General features: G+C 47.4%; 1 protein-coding gene across 1 annotated transcript in view; it reads left to right on the forward strand.

Annotated features, from left to right (window-relative positions):
• Positions 1–283: 283 nt before the first annotated feature.
• Hal (histidine ammonia-lyase) overlaps positions 284–17087 on the forward strand; it is a 28966-nt gene continuing 12162 nt past the window's right edge. The window contains exons 1-16 of the mRNA XM_038315134.2: positions 284–671; positions 1177–1237; positions 1341–1368; positions 1689–1763; positions 1857–1929; positions 2037–2103; positions 2662–2699; positions 3302–3427; positions 5759–5898; positions 8101–8148; positions 9099–9246; positions 10574–10669; positions 10783–10841; positions 12267–12347; positions 15020–15085; positions 15162–15327. Coding sequence (XP_038171062.1) covers positions 425–671; positions 1177–1237; positions 1341–1368; positions 1689–1763; positions 1857–1929; positions 2037–2103; positions 2662–2699; positions 3302–3427; positions 5759–5898; positions 8101–8148; positions 9099–9246; positions 10574–10669; positions 10783–10841; positions 12267–12347; positions 15020–15085; positions 15162–15327 — 1519 coding nt within the window. The 5' untranslated portion in view covers positions 284–424. The remainder of the gene's footprint in view (positions 672–1176; positions 1238–1340; positions 1369–1688; positions 1764–1856; positions 1930–2036; positions 2104–2661; positions 2700–3301; positions 3428–5758; positions 5899–8100; positions 8149–9098; positions 9247–10573; positions 10670–10782; positions 10842–12266; positions 12348–15019; positions 15086–15161; positions 15328–17087) is intronic.

Consider the following 17087-nt stretch of genomic DNA (forward strand, 5'->3'; position numbering starts at 1 on the left):
AGGGGAACATGGTGTTTATGACCAGCTCTCAAGGCAGACCTCAGAAAGGGAGAGAGAACGGGGATCCTGGTCAGGTGGGGTACTAGCAGAGCTCAGAGCTCCAGGGTAAGAGACCCCTGGTCTTTCTCTGCACGGTTGCATTGAAGGTGGGCTCACCTACCCATACCCCCTCTCTCCAGCCCCTAGTTCAGCTTTCAAAAAGGCCAAAAGAACACCAGAGACAGCAATCAATATTTGTTCAAAGTGTGAATGAATAAAGGCAAGGGAAAGGGTGTGTTTTGAAAGTCCATTCTCAGTCTCCCTGCCAACCACACCCCAGCAGGCAACTCCCCTCCCGGGGAAAGGATAAAGGCTCTCCAGTCTGGGACAGTAGGGAAGGAGCCAGCCGCCTGTTGCTCAGAAGGGCTGTTCCAGTAGCCGAGCCATGCCTAGGTACACGGTGCACGTGCGTGGGGAATGGCTGGCGGTACCCTGCAAGGACGGGAAGCTCTCTGTAGGCTGGCTGGGCCGCGAGGCTGTGAGGCGCTACATGAAGAACAAGCCGGACAATGGTGGCTTCGCATCGGTGGATGAAGTGCGCTTCCTCGTGCGCCGGTGCAAGGGCCTGGGCCTGTTGGACAATGAGGACCTGCTGGAGGTGGCCTTGGAGGACAATGAGTTCGTAGAAGTGGGTGAGTGGCCAGCAGGGGAGCGTGATGAACTCCCGGAAGTCACCCTCGTCACAAGGGAAATGACGGGGAAAATAGGCTTGCGCCCTTGACCTGGGGGAGCCTCAAGCTAAGCTTCACATTCGCCCTGTCCTCGGCCTGCAGCAGATGTAGAGAGGCAGATCCTAAGTGACAAGAGACTGCACTTGAACCCAAAGCTGCAAATCTCAATCCCCTTGCAATCACGGGGGGTGCCGAGATTGCAGATTTAGAAATGATCACCAGAGCAGGCGTGGAAGCCAGCTAGAACTGATCTTCCACCTACCGCCCCTCACCTGCCTGTCTGCTTTTTTGCTTTCCCGCATAAAAAGGCTAAGGCCATGGGAAAATGTAGGGGTCACGTTGCAGCAGCCAGGGCTATGCAATGCAAGCTCAGTGCATGGAGGGGCCATTCCTGGGTCTGGCAGGAGTCCAAATGTGGTACCCTGTGGTCTGCAAGGCCCCTCTTCACTCCTCCTTCTCGTTTCAGTCATTGAAGGTGATGTAATGTCTCCTGACTTCATTCCCTCACAGCCGGAAGGAGTTTTCCTGTATCCTTTCTGCATGGTCTCTAGTCCGCACTGGGGGCTGGGCCTGCCATGGTGGGACTGGGGTTTTCCCGCTCTGCCAGTATGCTCCTTTACCTGGCTTCAGATACAGCAAATACCGGGAGCCTGAAAGGGTGAGCTGAGAGCTATGTTTCTTTCTGTGGGAAAATTGAAGTCTGGTTGACACAATACCCCTCCCCTTTAAAGAGGAGAGGGTTGGTACCTGAGTGAATGCCACATGTAAGGAGAGAGTCATCCAGCTCAGAGTCGCTACTACAGGGAGCCTGGCCTCTGGCTTTTCTTACCCAGTCTCTTTATAAGCCAGGCATATTTTTAATTACCACAGCAATGCCTCACGGTAATAATCATAAAATATCTTCGGCATCAGACTGTGTCCAGGGCCACCCCTCAGAAGGTGCCCCCGGCTCACTGAGATTTCACTCCTTCTGTGCAGTACATTGCCTTGGATGGGGACAGTCTGAGCACAGAGGATCTGGTCAACTTGGGGAAGGGACATTACAAGATAAAGGTACGTGGGGAAGGGAAAGGAGGGCCAGCTCCCTGCCATTTCCACCGGCCACGGAAGACTTTCACAGGCTCGCTCTGGCCAATGCTTTCCTAGCTCACTTCAACTGCCGAGAAGAAGGTGCAGCAGTCCCGGGAAGTCATTGACAGCATCATAAAAGAAAAGACAGGTACCGTTTCCTCTGGGTGTCCTGGCGTTGTTTTTATGGACAAACGTAAGAACAAAACTTCCTTTGCATCTAATCACAAAGGCGTCTGCTTAATTTTTTTATTCCAGTTGTGTACGGCATCACCACAGGTTTTGGGAAGTTTGCCAGAACTGTAATCCCCGTCCATAAGCTACAGTAAGTCTCAGCTGCACGTCCTCGCCACCCACCTGCCCTGACTTTGAGATTTCGCCTCCACCAAGATGGCTCACATTGGCTACGTTGACGTTCATTGAACAGTGACATTCAGTGAGACCAGTGTCTCTCCACCTTCCTAAGGCTGTGACTCTTTAATACAGACTCTTCATGCTGTGGTGACTGCAACCATAAAATGATTTCATTGCTACTTCATGACTGTAATTTTGCTACCCTTATGAATCATAACATAAATATCTGATATGCAGGGTACCAGGTATGTGACCCCTAAAGCAGTAGCAACCCATACATTGAGAATCATTTCTTTAGATCAAGCCTTGGGTAACAAATGCTCACACAACCCTATGAGACAGCCACTTTCCACATGTATCTTGCTGAACAATATGAGGCTTGAGCTGACTTGTACCCAGCTCGTCACGAGCGAACCAGACCTACCATCCCCTGCCATCTGAAGACATAACTCTTGTTCCCTTTATATTCCTGGCCGAGGGAGCATGTTCACCCAAGCTGTCTAAGAGGGTTCTCACCTTTCTCTTCCAGGGAGCTTCAGGTCAACTTGGTTCGTTCCCATTCTTCAGGTAAATTGGTCCTAGTATTGGGTGCCTCCTAAATCACCTAAGATGACCTGATTGGCTAGCATAGTGCTACCAGCCACATCAGCTGATGTGTTCTGAATGCACTCCAAGGGCCAGGTGCTAGGGACCCAGGGAGTGTGAGCAGATGACGTCAGACCAGACCAACCTTGTGCTGCAACTCAGAAGACAGAATGGGCCTGGTGGAAGGATGCGCTTGAGATAGGAGCGTGTATCTAGTGCTATGAAGAGAGTGGTGTGCTTTGGGGAAAGAACCAAGGCTAGTATTGGGGGTATGAGCTAGGTAGGATGAGTTCTGGGCCCATCACTCTGAAGGGGCCTATGTCAAGGCCTCTCCGCAGTATTCTGAAGGTGTTTAGGCAGGTGAGGTTCACTGAAGGGCTCTAGCAAGGAATCGAGAAGGAGAACTGGGCCTCTAGCTTAGTCTGGACGAGGTTTGAGGAGCCAGACAGGCAACAGGGAGGGCCATCCATCCAGCTTCAGAAAGCCAAGGGAAGACTGGCAAAAGTGGAGAAAGACCCAAGAGGTGAGGGTGGGCAGGAGGTGAGGGATTTGGTCTTGAAGAAAATGACAATTCTGCTTTGTAGGTGTTGGGAAACCACTCAGCCCTGAAAGATGTCGGATGCTCTTGGCTTTGAGGATTAACGTTTTAGCTAAAGGATACAGCGGGATTTCCTTGGAGACCCTGAAACAAGTTATTGAAGTGTTTAATGGTAAGGCACTGACTCCTTCATTTGGCCCTCCAGAGAAGTTGGCCACACCCCAAAAAGTATATTGGGATGACTAGATGCCAAGGCTATAAAGAGAAAAGAATCAAGGTGAGTGTAAAACGGGTTTGGCAAGGAGAACCAGTTGTCAAGTAGCAAGAATGGCAGCTCTAGCTGTTCCCACAAATGGCAACCTATCTTGTGGTATCATTTAAGATAAACATGAGCCCTACCAGTATGCCAGTAAGTTCAGGCCTACACAGAGCTTGCTATTCAATGGTGCCCATCTATGATCAGAGAAATGGCACCAAGTCATCCATAAACACGATTCCTGGATTATGTCCATCCCAAAGGCAGTGGTTCCAGATGGTACCCAGGAATCTGAACTTTTAATGCCCCCCCACCGACCCTGACTGATGATGGATAAGTTGTACTCGCACATGGAAATCTAACTTTGTAAAAAGGTAGGTCAAAATGTGAAGAGGTTAATAATTGGCTTAGTCATGAAGCCATTGTGGGAGAGGACATGATACCACGCAACTCAGTCCTTAAAGGGGAGGCCAGATTTGCAAGGCTCAGGAAGCTGCCCCTTCACACAGCTAAGGATAAAACATGAGGTCGATGGGAATCCTAGGGATCCTTGGGGGGAAAAGACACAAGGTCTCACAGTCACGCAGAGAAGACCAGATACCTGAGTTGCTATGCAGAGAGCCCAGGGGGCTCATAAGTGTGACACACTGACCAGCGAAGGTCACAAGCTACAGGCTATAGAGCTATTTACACAGATCTGTAGTGATCACATCTACAAGCTCGGCTCTACCACAAGCCTCAAACCCCAAGACAGCAGAGCTCCAACTTTGAAGACACCCATGCTCCGGTAGATGCATTTAAGGCATCTTGGGGTCCCTGCTGCTCTGAGAATTCCCCAGGTCACCTGTAGTCTGGAAACTGGCCCATGGTTGGCACTGATGTGTCTGACTGATGTCATTTAGCAACAACTGTAGAAAGTCACCACGAGAGGGCTTTATTTTTAAAACAGAAGCCTCCTTTTAGGGGTAACTTTTGGGGAGATATCTGAAAAACAGCACATGCTATACATGAGCAGGCATAGTGTATGGAGTGGTAAGTGAATGACCGGAGAAAGAGAATTTTGCCTGTAAATTTATTGTTAAACAACTTTGTTATTAGTACTTTGGTCTTTGGTGTGTGCAGATGGAGACCACGCTTTGTTTCCTGGCCATCCAGACCCAAATAATCACACAGAAACTATATTAATTACAACACTGTTTGGCCCTTGGCTCAGGAGTATTCCTGCCTATCTCTTATATTCTAATTTAACCAATTTCTTTTAATCTATGTATTGCCACGTGGCCGTGGCATTACCTCATTTTCTACATGTCTTGTTTACTTGGAGCCTGGCTGGCATCTGACCTGACTCTGCCTTCTTTTTGTCTGTATCTCTGCTCGAATTTCCCACCTGACTTTACTCTGCAAAGCTATTGGCCGAAACAGCTTTATTCATTAACCACTAAAAGCAACACATATATAGAAGGACACCCAACACCAAGAAGGTGTGCCATGTCCTTCTTTTTGAAGTAGACATTTTACTTTTGTAAAAAGTAAACAAGTATATGTTTTAAAGCATTCTCCAACAGCTTTTATTGACTGCATATAATCTGCTCACATGAATGTCCCTTAATTCTGTATTTTAATGATTTCTAATGTTTTGCTCTTAGAAACCAGGATGGGACCATCAACAGCTAGTTTATAATTGCGTTTCTGAGATACTGCTAGAACCCTAAGAGTGACATCATGACAGCCCGAGCCTCATGTCCTTCCCTCTGGAAGCCTGCCCTCCATACACACACCTTCCTTCCTTCCTTCCTTCCTTCCTTCCTTCCTTCCTTCCTTCCTTCCTTCCTTCCCTTCCCTCCCTCCCTCCCTCCCTCCCTCCCCCCTCCCTCCCTCCCTTCCTTCTCTCTCTCCCTTCACACTCACCTACCTCTTTCATAACAACTTAGCTGGCTCTGCTCTCTCTCTTTTTCTCTCTCTCTCTCGGTTTTTCGAGACAAGGTTTCTCTGTGTAGCCCTGGCCATCCTGGAACTCACTTTGTAGACCAGGCTGACCTAGAACTTACAGAGATCCAACTGCCTCTGCCTCCCAAGTGCTGCCTAGTTGTGTCTCCGAAATGATCATTTGATACATCTTGGATATGTATACTCAAACTGACTCTAAACTCTGTTGGAAATGAGGGTTGTCCTCACTGGCAAAGCGAAGATAACTACAACGGTGCAAACCCTCTTGAGGTCACTGATACCTACCTGCTTCTCTTGCAGCCTCCTGCCTGTCCTACGTTCCAGAGAAAGGAACTGTGGGTGCTAGTGGAGATCTTGCACCTCTCTCTCATCTTGCTCTGGGACTCATTGGAGAAGGAAAAATGTGGTCCCCAAAGAGCGGCTGGGCTGATGCTAAATACGTAAGCCTCACGTATCAGCTTCCTCCATAGTGATTCTCTTCCGCTGGAGCCGGGAGACTGGCGTGTGTTCTCTCACACCTTCATGGCCGTCCAGTTATAGATGAGTCAACTCAAGCCTAGGGAGTCAAACTAGGAAAGAATATTGTCTTCCATATTCCCCTGTCAGCATCCAAGATAGGCGGACCTGGATGGGAACGTATAGTCACTTGTTTTAATTTCAGGAATTATACTCTGCACTCACGAGACTGCTGATGCCCACTGGGTAGGTCATAGTGGGTTACAATTGTATTGGGGAGCTTATCTTAAGGTGAGAGTTGTGAAAGACAGAGCCTGCTGTGTGGTCTCTAGAAAGCACAACCTGTTCTTGAGCTTGTCAGGAAGGCACATTTTACCCAAAGCTTGTGATGGTTTCTTCCTGAACAAATCTCAGCTGAGCAGCCCACCGCATTGTGTCCTCTGTGAGTAGATATGAGGCACCCAAACAGTAAGTGAAAGATCCAGAGGATTGGGACTGGAGAGATGGTTCAATGGTTAAGAGCACTGACTGCTCTTCCAGAGGACCTGAGTTCAATTCCCAGCACCCACATGGCAGCTCGCAACTGTCTGTAACTCCAGTTCCAGGGCATCTGGCACCCTCACACAGATATGCAAGCAAAATACCAATGCACATAAAATTAAAAAAATAGAGAGAGAGAGAGAGAGAGAGAGAGAGATGACCAAGGAGGAAGAAGAAACTAGAGAGAGAGAGAGAGAGAGAGAGAGAGAGAGAGAGAGAGAGAGAGAGAGAGATATGACCAAGGATGAAGAAGAAACTAGATTGTTCCTTGGGCTTTGGGGAATCCAAGTTCAAGGTCATCTTTCTTCCATGCAACCTATCTTAGTTCTGTCTCTGTGGACAGTGCTTCCTCAGCCACCTTAACGTGGCAGCCAGCCTGACCCTTGGTCAACAGCAAATCCAAACATACCCTGGTTAAACTTCTAGCATTTCCCTCATCTTTAGGATAAAGATCAGCCATAAGGTGACTTCAAGAGTGTTGTTTTCCATGTGATCCTCATGGCCCGTCCCACCCCAGCGTCTCCATGGCAGAAATTATAGTTAGCTTGCAGCTGGAATGTGCTCTGGGCTAAGCAGAGGGCACAACACTCTGTTCCCATTCATTTCTTTTATCCTGAGAAGTCCTCTAGGAATCCACCCTCTCTGCTCCTCTGCTCCTTTCTTTCCAAGTCACCCACACATAGGTTGTTACATCTTATTTCCCAAGCACTCAGCCCTTGTGTGGCCTGGGTGCCCTGAGCTTGTCAGTTTCTACTGTGTGTACCCTCAGCCCAGCCCAACACCCTGCAGTGAGAAGTACTCAGACCCTGAGAAATGGACAGAGTTAATTAGGAGGCAGCGGTCTGTCTTTCTCCCACTTTGACTCCATCTTTCTTTCCCCCACCAGGGGAATCTCATGTAGCAGCAGCTTTTACTTCTGTTACCTGAGAGAAATCATATTCTGTCCCCTTCCTCTTGGAATTCTGGCACTACCTAGTTGAGGGGATTCCATAACCTCCTCTTCATTGATGTGGACACATTTTTGCTCCTAAGCCTTTCCCTGAGATTCTGTCGATGACAGAAGATGCAGAAACAAGGGTAGAGGACCATCTGGGGTCATGCTTTAAATGCAGAAGCATGCATATAGACAGGCAGCCTGGAGCCCAGCCTTAACCGAGTATATATCAGAGTGAGGGGTCTCAAAGATTGATACCCAACACAGAGGAACTTGAAAGCAAAACTTATTCTTCTCTCACCCCTCTTTGGATTTTCAAGTCAGGGTTTCTATGTGTAGCTTTGGAGCCTGCCCTGGAACTCACTCTGTAGACCAGGCTGACCTTGACTGCACAGAGATCCACCTGCCTCTGCTTCCTGAGTGCTGGGATTAAAGGCCTGCAACACCACCGCCCTGCGCAAAACATATTCTGTAGGCAACCAAGTTCTTGCTTCAAAAGTCCACGAGTTATTTTAAAAAAAAAACTAAGCCTGCTTCCTCACTAAATAGACATAGATGCTGGCCCCAAGAACCTGGCCAGAACCAGTTTGCGTAGGCGTAATCTTTTATAAGACAAACTTTGGAACTGAGAGTATTTCACTGGGCTCCGTATGAAATAAATAAGCTGGTATTTCAAGTAATAACCACGTCCATGCTTTTAATCATTCAACAGGTCCTAGAAGCCCACGGGTTGAAACCAGTTGTTCTGAAACCAAAAGAGGTGAGTCAGTCGAGAAAAACTTGTTGGTGTGAGCAGATTTTCACACGGGCAGTTTTCATCCTTAATGGCAGCCTCGTCGGCTCCTTAAGCGCAGTTTATGGGTTGATTGACAGCTACAAAAGGACTCCTCTGTGAATATTTAAGATTAGTCATGCCACAAGTCCCCGAGGGTTCTCTAAGAACATAAATTTCAAATATAGTTTTCTAATGTTTTTAATAAGAACTGCTTAGTCAAGGCCCCTTATGACGCTCTCAGCCACAGTTTTGGACCAGGATAGTCTTAGGATGTCTTGAACATGATGGAACTTTGGACCAGGATGGTCTCAGGATGTCTTGAACATGATGGAACTTTGGACCAGGATAGTCTCAGGATGTCTTGTCTATGGTGGAACTTTGGGCCAGGATAGTCTTAGGATGTCTTGTCTATGGTGGTGGGAAGTTATTAAACAACATAGCACAGAGGGCCAAAGATGTTCCATGCTCCATGCATTCCGGAGTGCAGGGCCACATGGTGCCTTGACAAGGGAAGTCAACAGGTACCCTTTGGCCAGATCTGTGCTAATGATTCCAGATATGACGCCGCCCAAGTCCATGAATATGCATGACTGGCCCACACGTGTGAAAACACACAGACACACCAGATATGATGCCGTTCAAGCTCATGAAAATGCACGCCTGGCCCACACGTATGGAAACACACAAACACACCAGATATGATGCCGCTCAAGCTCATGAATATGCATGACTAGCCCACACGTGTGAAAACACACAGACACACCAGATATGACGCCGCTCAACCTCATGAATATGCACACCTGGCCCACACATGTGAAAACACACAGAATCCAGTTCGGTCAACTGGCTAGTTTCTCTCTTACAAGAACAGATCTCCTCATCTGTGGGTTCGTTACAAAGAACACAGTAAGAAACCATTCTCCCTTTTCCCACAGGGCCTGGCACTCATTAACGGGACCCAGATGATCACTTCCCTGGGCTGCGAGGCCGTGGAGCGAGCCAGCGCCATTGCTCGGCAGGCTGACATTGTGGCTGCCTTGACCCTCGAGGTGCTGAAGGGCACCACCAAAGCCTTCGATACTGGTCAGCAGGCTCTGTTTATTTACTCATTCAACCATGGTGACTTGGTTGACATTTTTAGGCACAGAGGTGGAGAGGGTGTGGGGGCAGGGAAGAGTGAGAAGACACAGGTGCTCCTAATATACCCAGGACTACTTCCACAGCCGCCCCTGGGTTCTGTTACGTTCAAGTCCTGTAACAATGACAACAATGACATTCTGGTTTTTTTTTTTAATGGTTTTTTTTTTTGTTTGTTTGTTTGTTTTTTTCTAGACAGGGTTTCTCTGTAGCTTTGGTGCCTGTCCTGAAACTAGCTCTTGTAGACCAGGCTGACCTTGAACTCACAGAGATCCTCCTGCCTCTGCCTCCCGAGTGCTGGGATTAAAGGCTTGCGCCACCACCGTGAAGACAGACACTAAGCAACCTGCTCCAGATCACCAGTGATCTGGGCATGCCAAAGTAAACATTGCTTTAGGAGTCAGTGTGTAAGACTTGAAACTTCAAAAAAAGAAAGGGGGGGGGTGCTGGGGAGAACTCAGTAGGTAAAGATCTTGTTTTGTAAGTGCAAGGACCTAAGTTCGATCCCTAGAACTGACATTTTAAAACTCGTGGTAGTGTGTTCTTGTAATGCATGCCAGAGCTCAGGAGATGGAGACAGCAGATCCCTGATGCTCGCTGGTCAGCCTAGCTTCCTTGATGAGTTTCAGGCCAGCGAGGGACTCCGTTTCTATATGAAAAATAAGGGAAAGGGGAGAGAAAGGTGAACGGTGCCTAAGGAATGTCACCTACGCTGGCTCGCTGGCTTCCATACGTACATTCATATATTCTCGGGCACCTGTGCATGTGCTCGTGCATGTGTAGACAGACAGATGCGCACGCATGCGCACGCATGCGCGCACGCACACACGCACAGATTGCAGCTGCCCTGATAAGAAGATTGGGAAGGCGAAATGATACAAGTGTCTGTATCTTATCTAGGAATTAATGAATATCAAAGGCTCCGTGTTAATAAGGAGAGCAGAAAATGTCCAAAAATGACTTGGTTAGATGAAGCCACTACACACGCTCTCTGTTGTCACCAGTCCAGGTCCTTTACGGGTGGGCCTGGGGTCTTGTGTCGCGTTTCTAAGTGTACTCTGCCAACAGTGTGTGCGCCATCATCTACAACGGAGCCAATCGTGTAGATAAAGGAAAATTTGCCTTTGGGTTGGAGTATTTAATTCTGTATGATGGGTGAGAACTCTCGGGACTTTAGAGGGTTCTGCCAGCACCGTAGATGGTCCTGAATCCTCTGTGGTTCATTCTGATATCAGAATTGCACAGACATTTTTCCCCCCTCCTTCAATTCTAGACATCCATGCTGTCCGCCCTCACCGTGGGCAAATTGAAGTTGCTTTCCGGTTCCGGTCCCTCTTGGACTCGGATCACCACCCATCAGAAATCGCAGGTCTGGACAAGTTTGTCTGAGTGGGCTCATGGGTGCTGCGTGTGTTTGGGGAGACCAGTAATGTGTTGCCTGTTTTCTTCTCTGCAACCCCTTCCCCGCCCTTCCTTGTCCAGAAAGCCACAGGTTCTGCGATCGTGTCCAAGATGCATACACCTTACGCTGCTGTCCACAGGTAAAGTCAAGAAACAGGAGCCCAGCAAAGGCTCCTTCCCCAGATTCAGAGGGCAAAAAAAAAAAAAAAAAAATAGAAAAAGAGGAAAGTTTTAGAAAATCATGTCGGGGCCAAATGTAATCCAAATCTCTCTGCTGCTTCTGTTTAAAAAATATGCATTTTATATCCATTTCTCTTGTTGTTGTCAGCTTCTTACTGGATCAGCTAGAACCTCTCATTTCTTGACCTCCTGTGTTGATACACTACAATGGCTAAGTAGCATTGAAGAGTCTCACTGGCTCTTCCTGCAGGGAAAAACTGCAGTCAGTCAGTCAGGAATGTTCAAAGGAAAGTGATCGCGGAATTCTGCCTTTCAGAATCCAAGTGTCCATGGGGCATGTCTTTTCTTCCTCTTACAATCAAGTAGAAACAATCACAAATGACTCTCTGACACAGTTTTAAGAAGTGGGTGCAGCTGCTTCTGCATAATCAGACGGATGAGCAATTACAGACATCTCAGGAACCGAGCTGTCACTCAAGTTCTGGTTGAGACACTAAGAGGGCGTTTGCCCCAGAGCAAATCCCTTCACTGCCTACGACTCAACAAGTGCTATCTGGCAAGCTCATTAAACAGTAGCTCAAAAATGTCTACGGGAGAGAACTGCCAAATTAGCTGAACCGTAAGACTAAGTCCTGGTTTAAGAACCGCTGCTATTTTTTCTAATAATCATGACTTGGCTCCAACTCTCGGGCTCCATTATCGGTGCCTTCCAAATACTAATTCATTCAATTTTCCTGACTGTGAAATTGATACTTTCTCCCATTTTGCATCCAGGACCCAATGAATGCGGTTCAGTACCCTCCTTGCCCAAGATAATAGCATATATCTTATCTTCTGGCCTTCTGAGAGAAGCCAGAAGTGTACTATGGCCATCCTGGGGCAAGGTGCAGGGTGGCAGCTTTCCTTGTGAGCATCTTCAGTGTGATGCCTTATGGTTCTTGACATCAAACCCTGGATGGCTAGCACCTGGGTGATCTCTGCGAGTCATATCCAGGAGAGGCCTATCGTATCTTACTTACTTCTTACAAACAGACAATAACTGTCATTGTCTACTTCCCAAATCACTGTTCCAACCAGAAATCTACCTTGCCTACATCCTACCACTGGCATGGAAATGCAATTCTTTGTGGCTAGGGCTGGTGCTTTTCTCGTATACCGCGATGTTTTGCATATAAGTCTAATATTTTTGTATTTATTTTATATGTTATACTAATGTATTTATTCTAATTTGTTTCACTGAGAACTTATCAGTTCTCTTCCTTTCCCAAAGGAGCCAATTATACTTTTTAATAATCATAACTGCAAGGACTGGAGATGGCGTGTTACAAGAATATTGGCATTCTTATTGTGTATTAACCATATACCTTATTTTTATTGCGCTTTAGGTCCATGGCGTGGTGAATGATACCATAGCATTTGTGAAGAACATCATTACTACAGAACTGAATAGTGCTACAGACAATCCTGTATCTTTTGAATGTTCTACGCGGTTGCACTTTTCTCTAGCTGGCTGTGTTAGGGTCTGTGTTGAATTAGTCTGTCTTGTAGGTAGATGTCCCTGGAGCTGAGCCCTTGGGGGCCTCTAGGTCAGAGTCGGTAAGTTACAGAAGCAGACACACGAACGTAGGTTTTGAGTCTAGCTTTTAAAATTGACCCATAAAAATACCAAAGCAGCATCTGTGGGTAATGATTCACCAAGACACCGACTGAAAGCCACTGCTGAGGTTGTCTAGGATGTGATGAGAGCCTCCTAGGCTGGCCTTCCCTTCTGCAGCCTGGTTCTAGTGATGCAGGATGCACTGAGCAGAAAACGACATGCTAGCACATCAAAGTGTTTCCGGTGACGTAAGGCTTCCCCATCCTCAGGTTTCTTTCTGGCGTGGACTCGATTCGGGCCACAGTAATATGTATCTATACACACGGTTAAGAACGCTTTCATTCCTTGTGGAGGGGGCTTTTTCTCTTTGCGGGATCTCTTTCCCCTAGAGAGTCTGGTTTTTTTTTTTTTTTTTTTTCCTTTTTGAAGCTGAGCTAATTAGTCAGGGTACAGTCTTCCCAGAGGCATCGCTGCCTTTGAAAACAGGCAAGCCTCTTAAGAACCCTAGTCTTCCCATTCCGCAGCTGCCTTCCCTCTCAATCAGGGAGAAACCACCTAGGGAGCCGCCGTGAGAGCAGCTCACAGCCCTGGTGAGCAGATGGCGGGTTACCCAACAGCTGTGGTAGGCTTCTCACGGAAGCTTGAGGGTGCTTTTTCCGTAAGCCTACCTTAGGATTTCGTTTTATGTTCTCCGAGGTCGCTTCATGAGTTCAAGCCGGTAGTCGCTAATCCTTGGGATTACGAATCTGTCACACATTCTAGAAAGATGGGGGTTTTTATGCATGCTGTGTGTGTGGTCTTGCTCTTCAGTGGTACAGGGGCAATTCTATACCGGCACAGTTAGACCTTTAAGGGTAACTCAAGAGTTAAAAAGGGAAAGGATTAGCATGAATTTGCTGAATATGGATGACAGATTTTTGTTTAATTTTCTCCCAGCCATAACTTCAGCCCAAAGTCCCCTACCTTCTTAATAATTTATTTTTATTTTTTAAAATATGTAATTTTTTAAACATACATTGGTGCTTTGCCTGCATGTATATATGTATGTCTGTGTAAGGGGGTGGGATCCCCTGGAACTGGAGTGACAGACAATCTTGAGCTGCCATATGGTTGCTGAGAATTGAACCCCGGTCTTCTGGAAGAGCAGCCAGTGCTCTTAACTGCTGAGCCATCTCTCTAGCCCCAACCCAATTCTTCTTCTGAATGTTGTCACTCAGAGGTTGGCTCATGCCACAGATTCAAACTCTGGTAATGACTAGGTAAGTATATTGTTCATAAAGCCCAGAGGGAAAACATAAGCTTTTGGAACCAGGATGGAGGGCCTTTTACTAGCTTTGCCTTGTGCCTGCTGGCTTCAACAAAGTGTGCAATAGATTGGGGCTATCTCTAGGGATAATCACACTCTGAGAGTCCAGAGTTCCCTCCTGCGGAAGGGGATCTGTAGGACCTGTTGGCTACTGAACACTGGTGCAGGACCTCCCAAGACAGAGAGGGAAAACAGTCCCAGCATGGATTATTCCCCGTGTTTTGAAGGGTGCTCTATCAGCCAAATCTCCTATTCAACAGCTTCTTCTCCGGAGAAATAGAATTTGATTTCATACCAGTGGTTCATGTTAGTGGTTTCAGCTTTTGACTACAGGTGTTAAATTGGTGGAGTAGAAAAGTAGGAGTTGACATCGCTGATCCCAAGAGAAAACGTTTTATGTCCCATGAATGTCCAATTATTTGCACACAATTTACCGACAGTGTGTATGTGTGGGGGGTGTTGTGTTGTGAAAATATTGTGTGTGTTGTTTGTGTGTGCCTGTGTGTTATGTGTTGTGTGTGTTGTGTGTGAATGTGTTGTGTGTGTATGGTATGTGTGTGGTGTGTGTGTGATGTGTGCCTACGTGGTGTGTGTGGGGTGGGGTGTGTGTGGGGTGTGTGTCTATGTGGTGTCTGTGTGTTGTGTCTGTGTGGTGTGTGTGTGTGGCATGTGTCTGTGTGGTGTATATGGTGTGTGTCTGTATGGTGGGTGTGTGGTGTATGTCTGTGTGGTGTGTGCGTTGTGTGTGCGTTGTGTATGCCTGTGTGGTGTGGTGTGTATGTGGTGTGTCTATATGGTGGGTGTGTGGTACGTCTGTGATATGGATGTGTGTTGTGTGTGTGTTGTGTTGTGTATATGATGTGTGTGTTGTGTGTCTGTGTGGTGTGTGTGGTGTGTCTACATGGTGGGTATGTGTCTGTGTGTTGTATGTATGATGTGTGTGTTGTGTGTGTTGTATGTCTGTGTGGTGTGTCTACATGGTGGGTGTGTGGTGTGTGTCTGTGGTGGTGGGGTGTGTGTTGTGTGTCTGTGATGTGTGTCTGTGTGGTGTGGAGTGTGTATTTGTGTGTAGGGTGTGTGTGTTCCTGTCAACCACTGCTTCTGGGAAGACTTGTCATCTTCCCTCCATCTGTACAATGACTGCCATTTCAATACTAAACTTAAGCAGATGGGGGTAGGAGTCACCCTTGAAGTGAGCAACAATGTTATGTGTAAGCCTCAACCTGTTCCGAAAGATGGTCTTTGCCAGTCGAGGAGAGACAATTTCGGGAGGAAACTTCCATGGTGAATACCCAGCCAAAGTAAGTTTTCTGACTGTGCTCCTGACCCCGGAAGTACATTCCGAAGCAGGCCAGCTGAACTGAATTGTTCTCTTAGGCCCTGGACTATTTGGCCATTGGCGTCCACGAACTCGCGGCAATCAGTGAGAGGAGAATCGAAAGGCTGTGTAACCCCTCGCTCAGCGAGCTGCCTGCCTTCCTGGTGGCGGAAGGAGGGCTGAACTCCGGCTTCATGATAGCCCACTGCACCGCAGCAGCCCTGGGTAAGGACGGCACCCTTTGTCAGAACACCCCAAGCCCCGTCCCAAGCCCCGCCCCCGAGAGCCTTTCCAGATTCCCTCAAAGTATCAGCCTCTGCCTTGGAATGAGCTCTACTGTTCTTCGCTTTCCTGTGCATCCTACCAACGCATGCCTAGCACAGCAAACAGGCTGAATCTTCACACTGTCTTAGAAAACATAAGACCTAAACGATGTAATGCTGCAAGATAATAATGCAACCGTGAGGCATAAGTGTGACATTATATTTGAACTTTGTCTATGTAGCTTTTCCCCCAAAGACGATCAGAGGAAAAAAAGACAGAGACAGTTATAGTTGATGGCAAAAGTTGAACCAAACTGAATGCTTAAACTTTGGAGATCTTCTACTAGATACACTATCCACTAAAAGGTTAAGACGCGCTCTAACATATAAAAATACTTCCAGCACTCCCTTCAGCGAACTCCTTTTTATCAGCACCACCACCACCACCATCATCGTCTTAAGAGCTTTAGTAACGGGTACTTTCGGTTTGCTGACTTAAGGTGTAAGCTTGTTACAAATTAAAAGTGAATTTTTTTAAAAAAAAATCTCAACCGGATTTGAAACAACTTAAAAACCTTCAGTGGCATATTGAGAAGAAAACAGACACTAATAAATAAATAATAAATAAATAAGCAGCAATAGCCACAGAACCTAGATTTGTCATGATCCCAAAGAGAAATCTTTAGGTTAAAAGTATTTGTTCTAACCGTGTGCTTCGTAGACAGTGAAGATTGATCTTTCTTACCGGGTTAAGTGGCAGAAAACCAAGTCCTTCAGGCCAGCGGCTCCCATCCTTTTATTTCCTGTTGCCAGCTTGCTGTGCCATGTTTTCCGCTTGATGGAACGACTGATAGACATTCATTTATTCAGCCCCGCCCTGCTCAGCATAAGCAGCTGAGTCCTCCGTGGGTGGGTCACCTGCTTGCTTCTCTTTGCCGTCTTGTGGCGTAAGATTCTCTGGGTATTTGGGTTGTCGCTGAAGCTGCAGCTCTTTGAGGTGGCTTGGGTCTCATCTCCTTGGTTCTCCTTCCCCTCACCCTTGCTGTCCTCTCTAGGTTGTCTTCTGGGTTGAGGGCCCCCGTGGAATCACGGCCTGTGACCCCAAACACAGCCTGTCTCACTGGTCTACCTTGCTGTCTTGCTCTCTGGGTGTCAGTACCCTCTTTCTAGTCCCCCTGCGCAGGAGGCTTAGGATAGGGTGGCCCCTGCATGTCGAAAGAGGAGAACCTCTGTCTAGGATAAGGTGGGCATTGTTGGGCCTGGCCTTCTGATCCCTCAGCCTCATTATTCTGGTAACCCTGATGGTAACTGCATGGAGAATCTCTACCACATAAAGAGAGTACAGGCTACGTCTTTACTGCCTTGGGCACATTTTTCTTGGTGTCAATCATCTCAGTGAAACCATACCCATTTCTTACAACGAACCACTTTATTGTTCAGAAAACCTTCCTTCCCAGGCAGGAGCTGTGGGTATGAGGCTGCCTGGAGTCCTGGCCTTGATGCTGTTGGTTGCCGTGACGGCGGCTGGGGTGCACCTACAGCAACTGTGGCTCCTCGCAGGGTGTGAGGGTCACTAGGCTGCTGGGGCAGTGGGGTGGCTCAGGGTTCGCACGGGTCCACTCTCTCTGTTCCTGCGGCTGGTCCGTATCAAGAATCTTGTGTTCATCAGTACATCATCTTAAAATAGACTAGTCAGATTCAACAACCACAAAAAAAATGTAG

The sequence above is a fragment of the Arvicola amphibius genome, chromosome 17, assembly GCF_903992535.2.
Source record: "Arvicola amphibius chromosome 17, mArvAmp1.2, whole genome shotgun sequence".
Lineage (NCBI taxonomy): Eukaryota > Metazoa > Chordata > Mammalia > Rodentia > Cricetidae > Arvicola > Arvicola amphibius.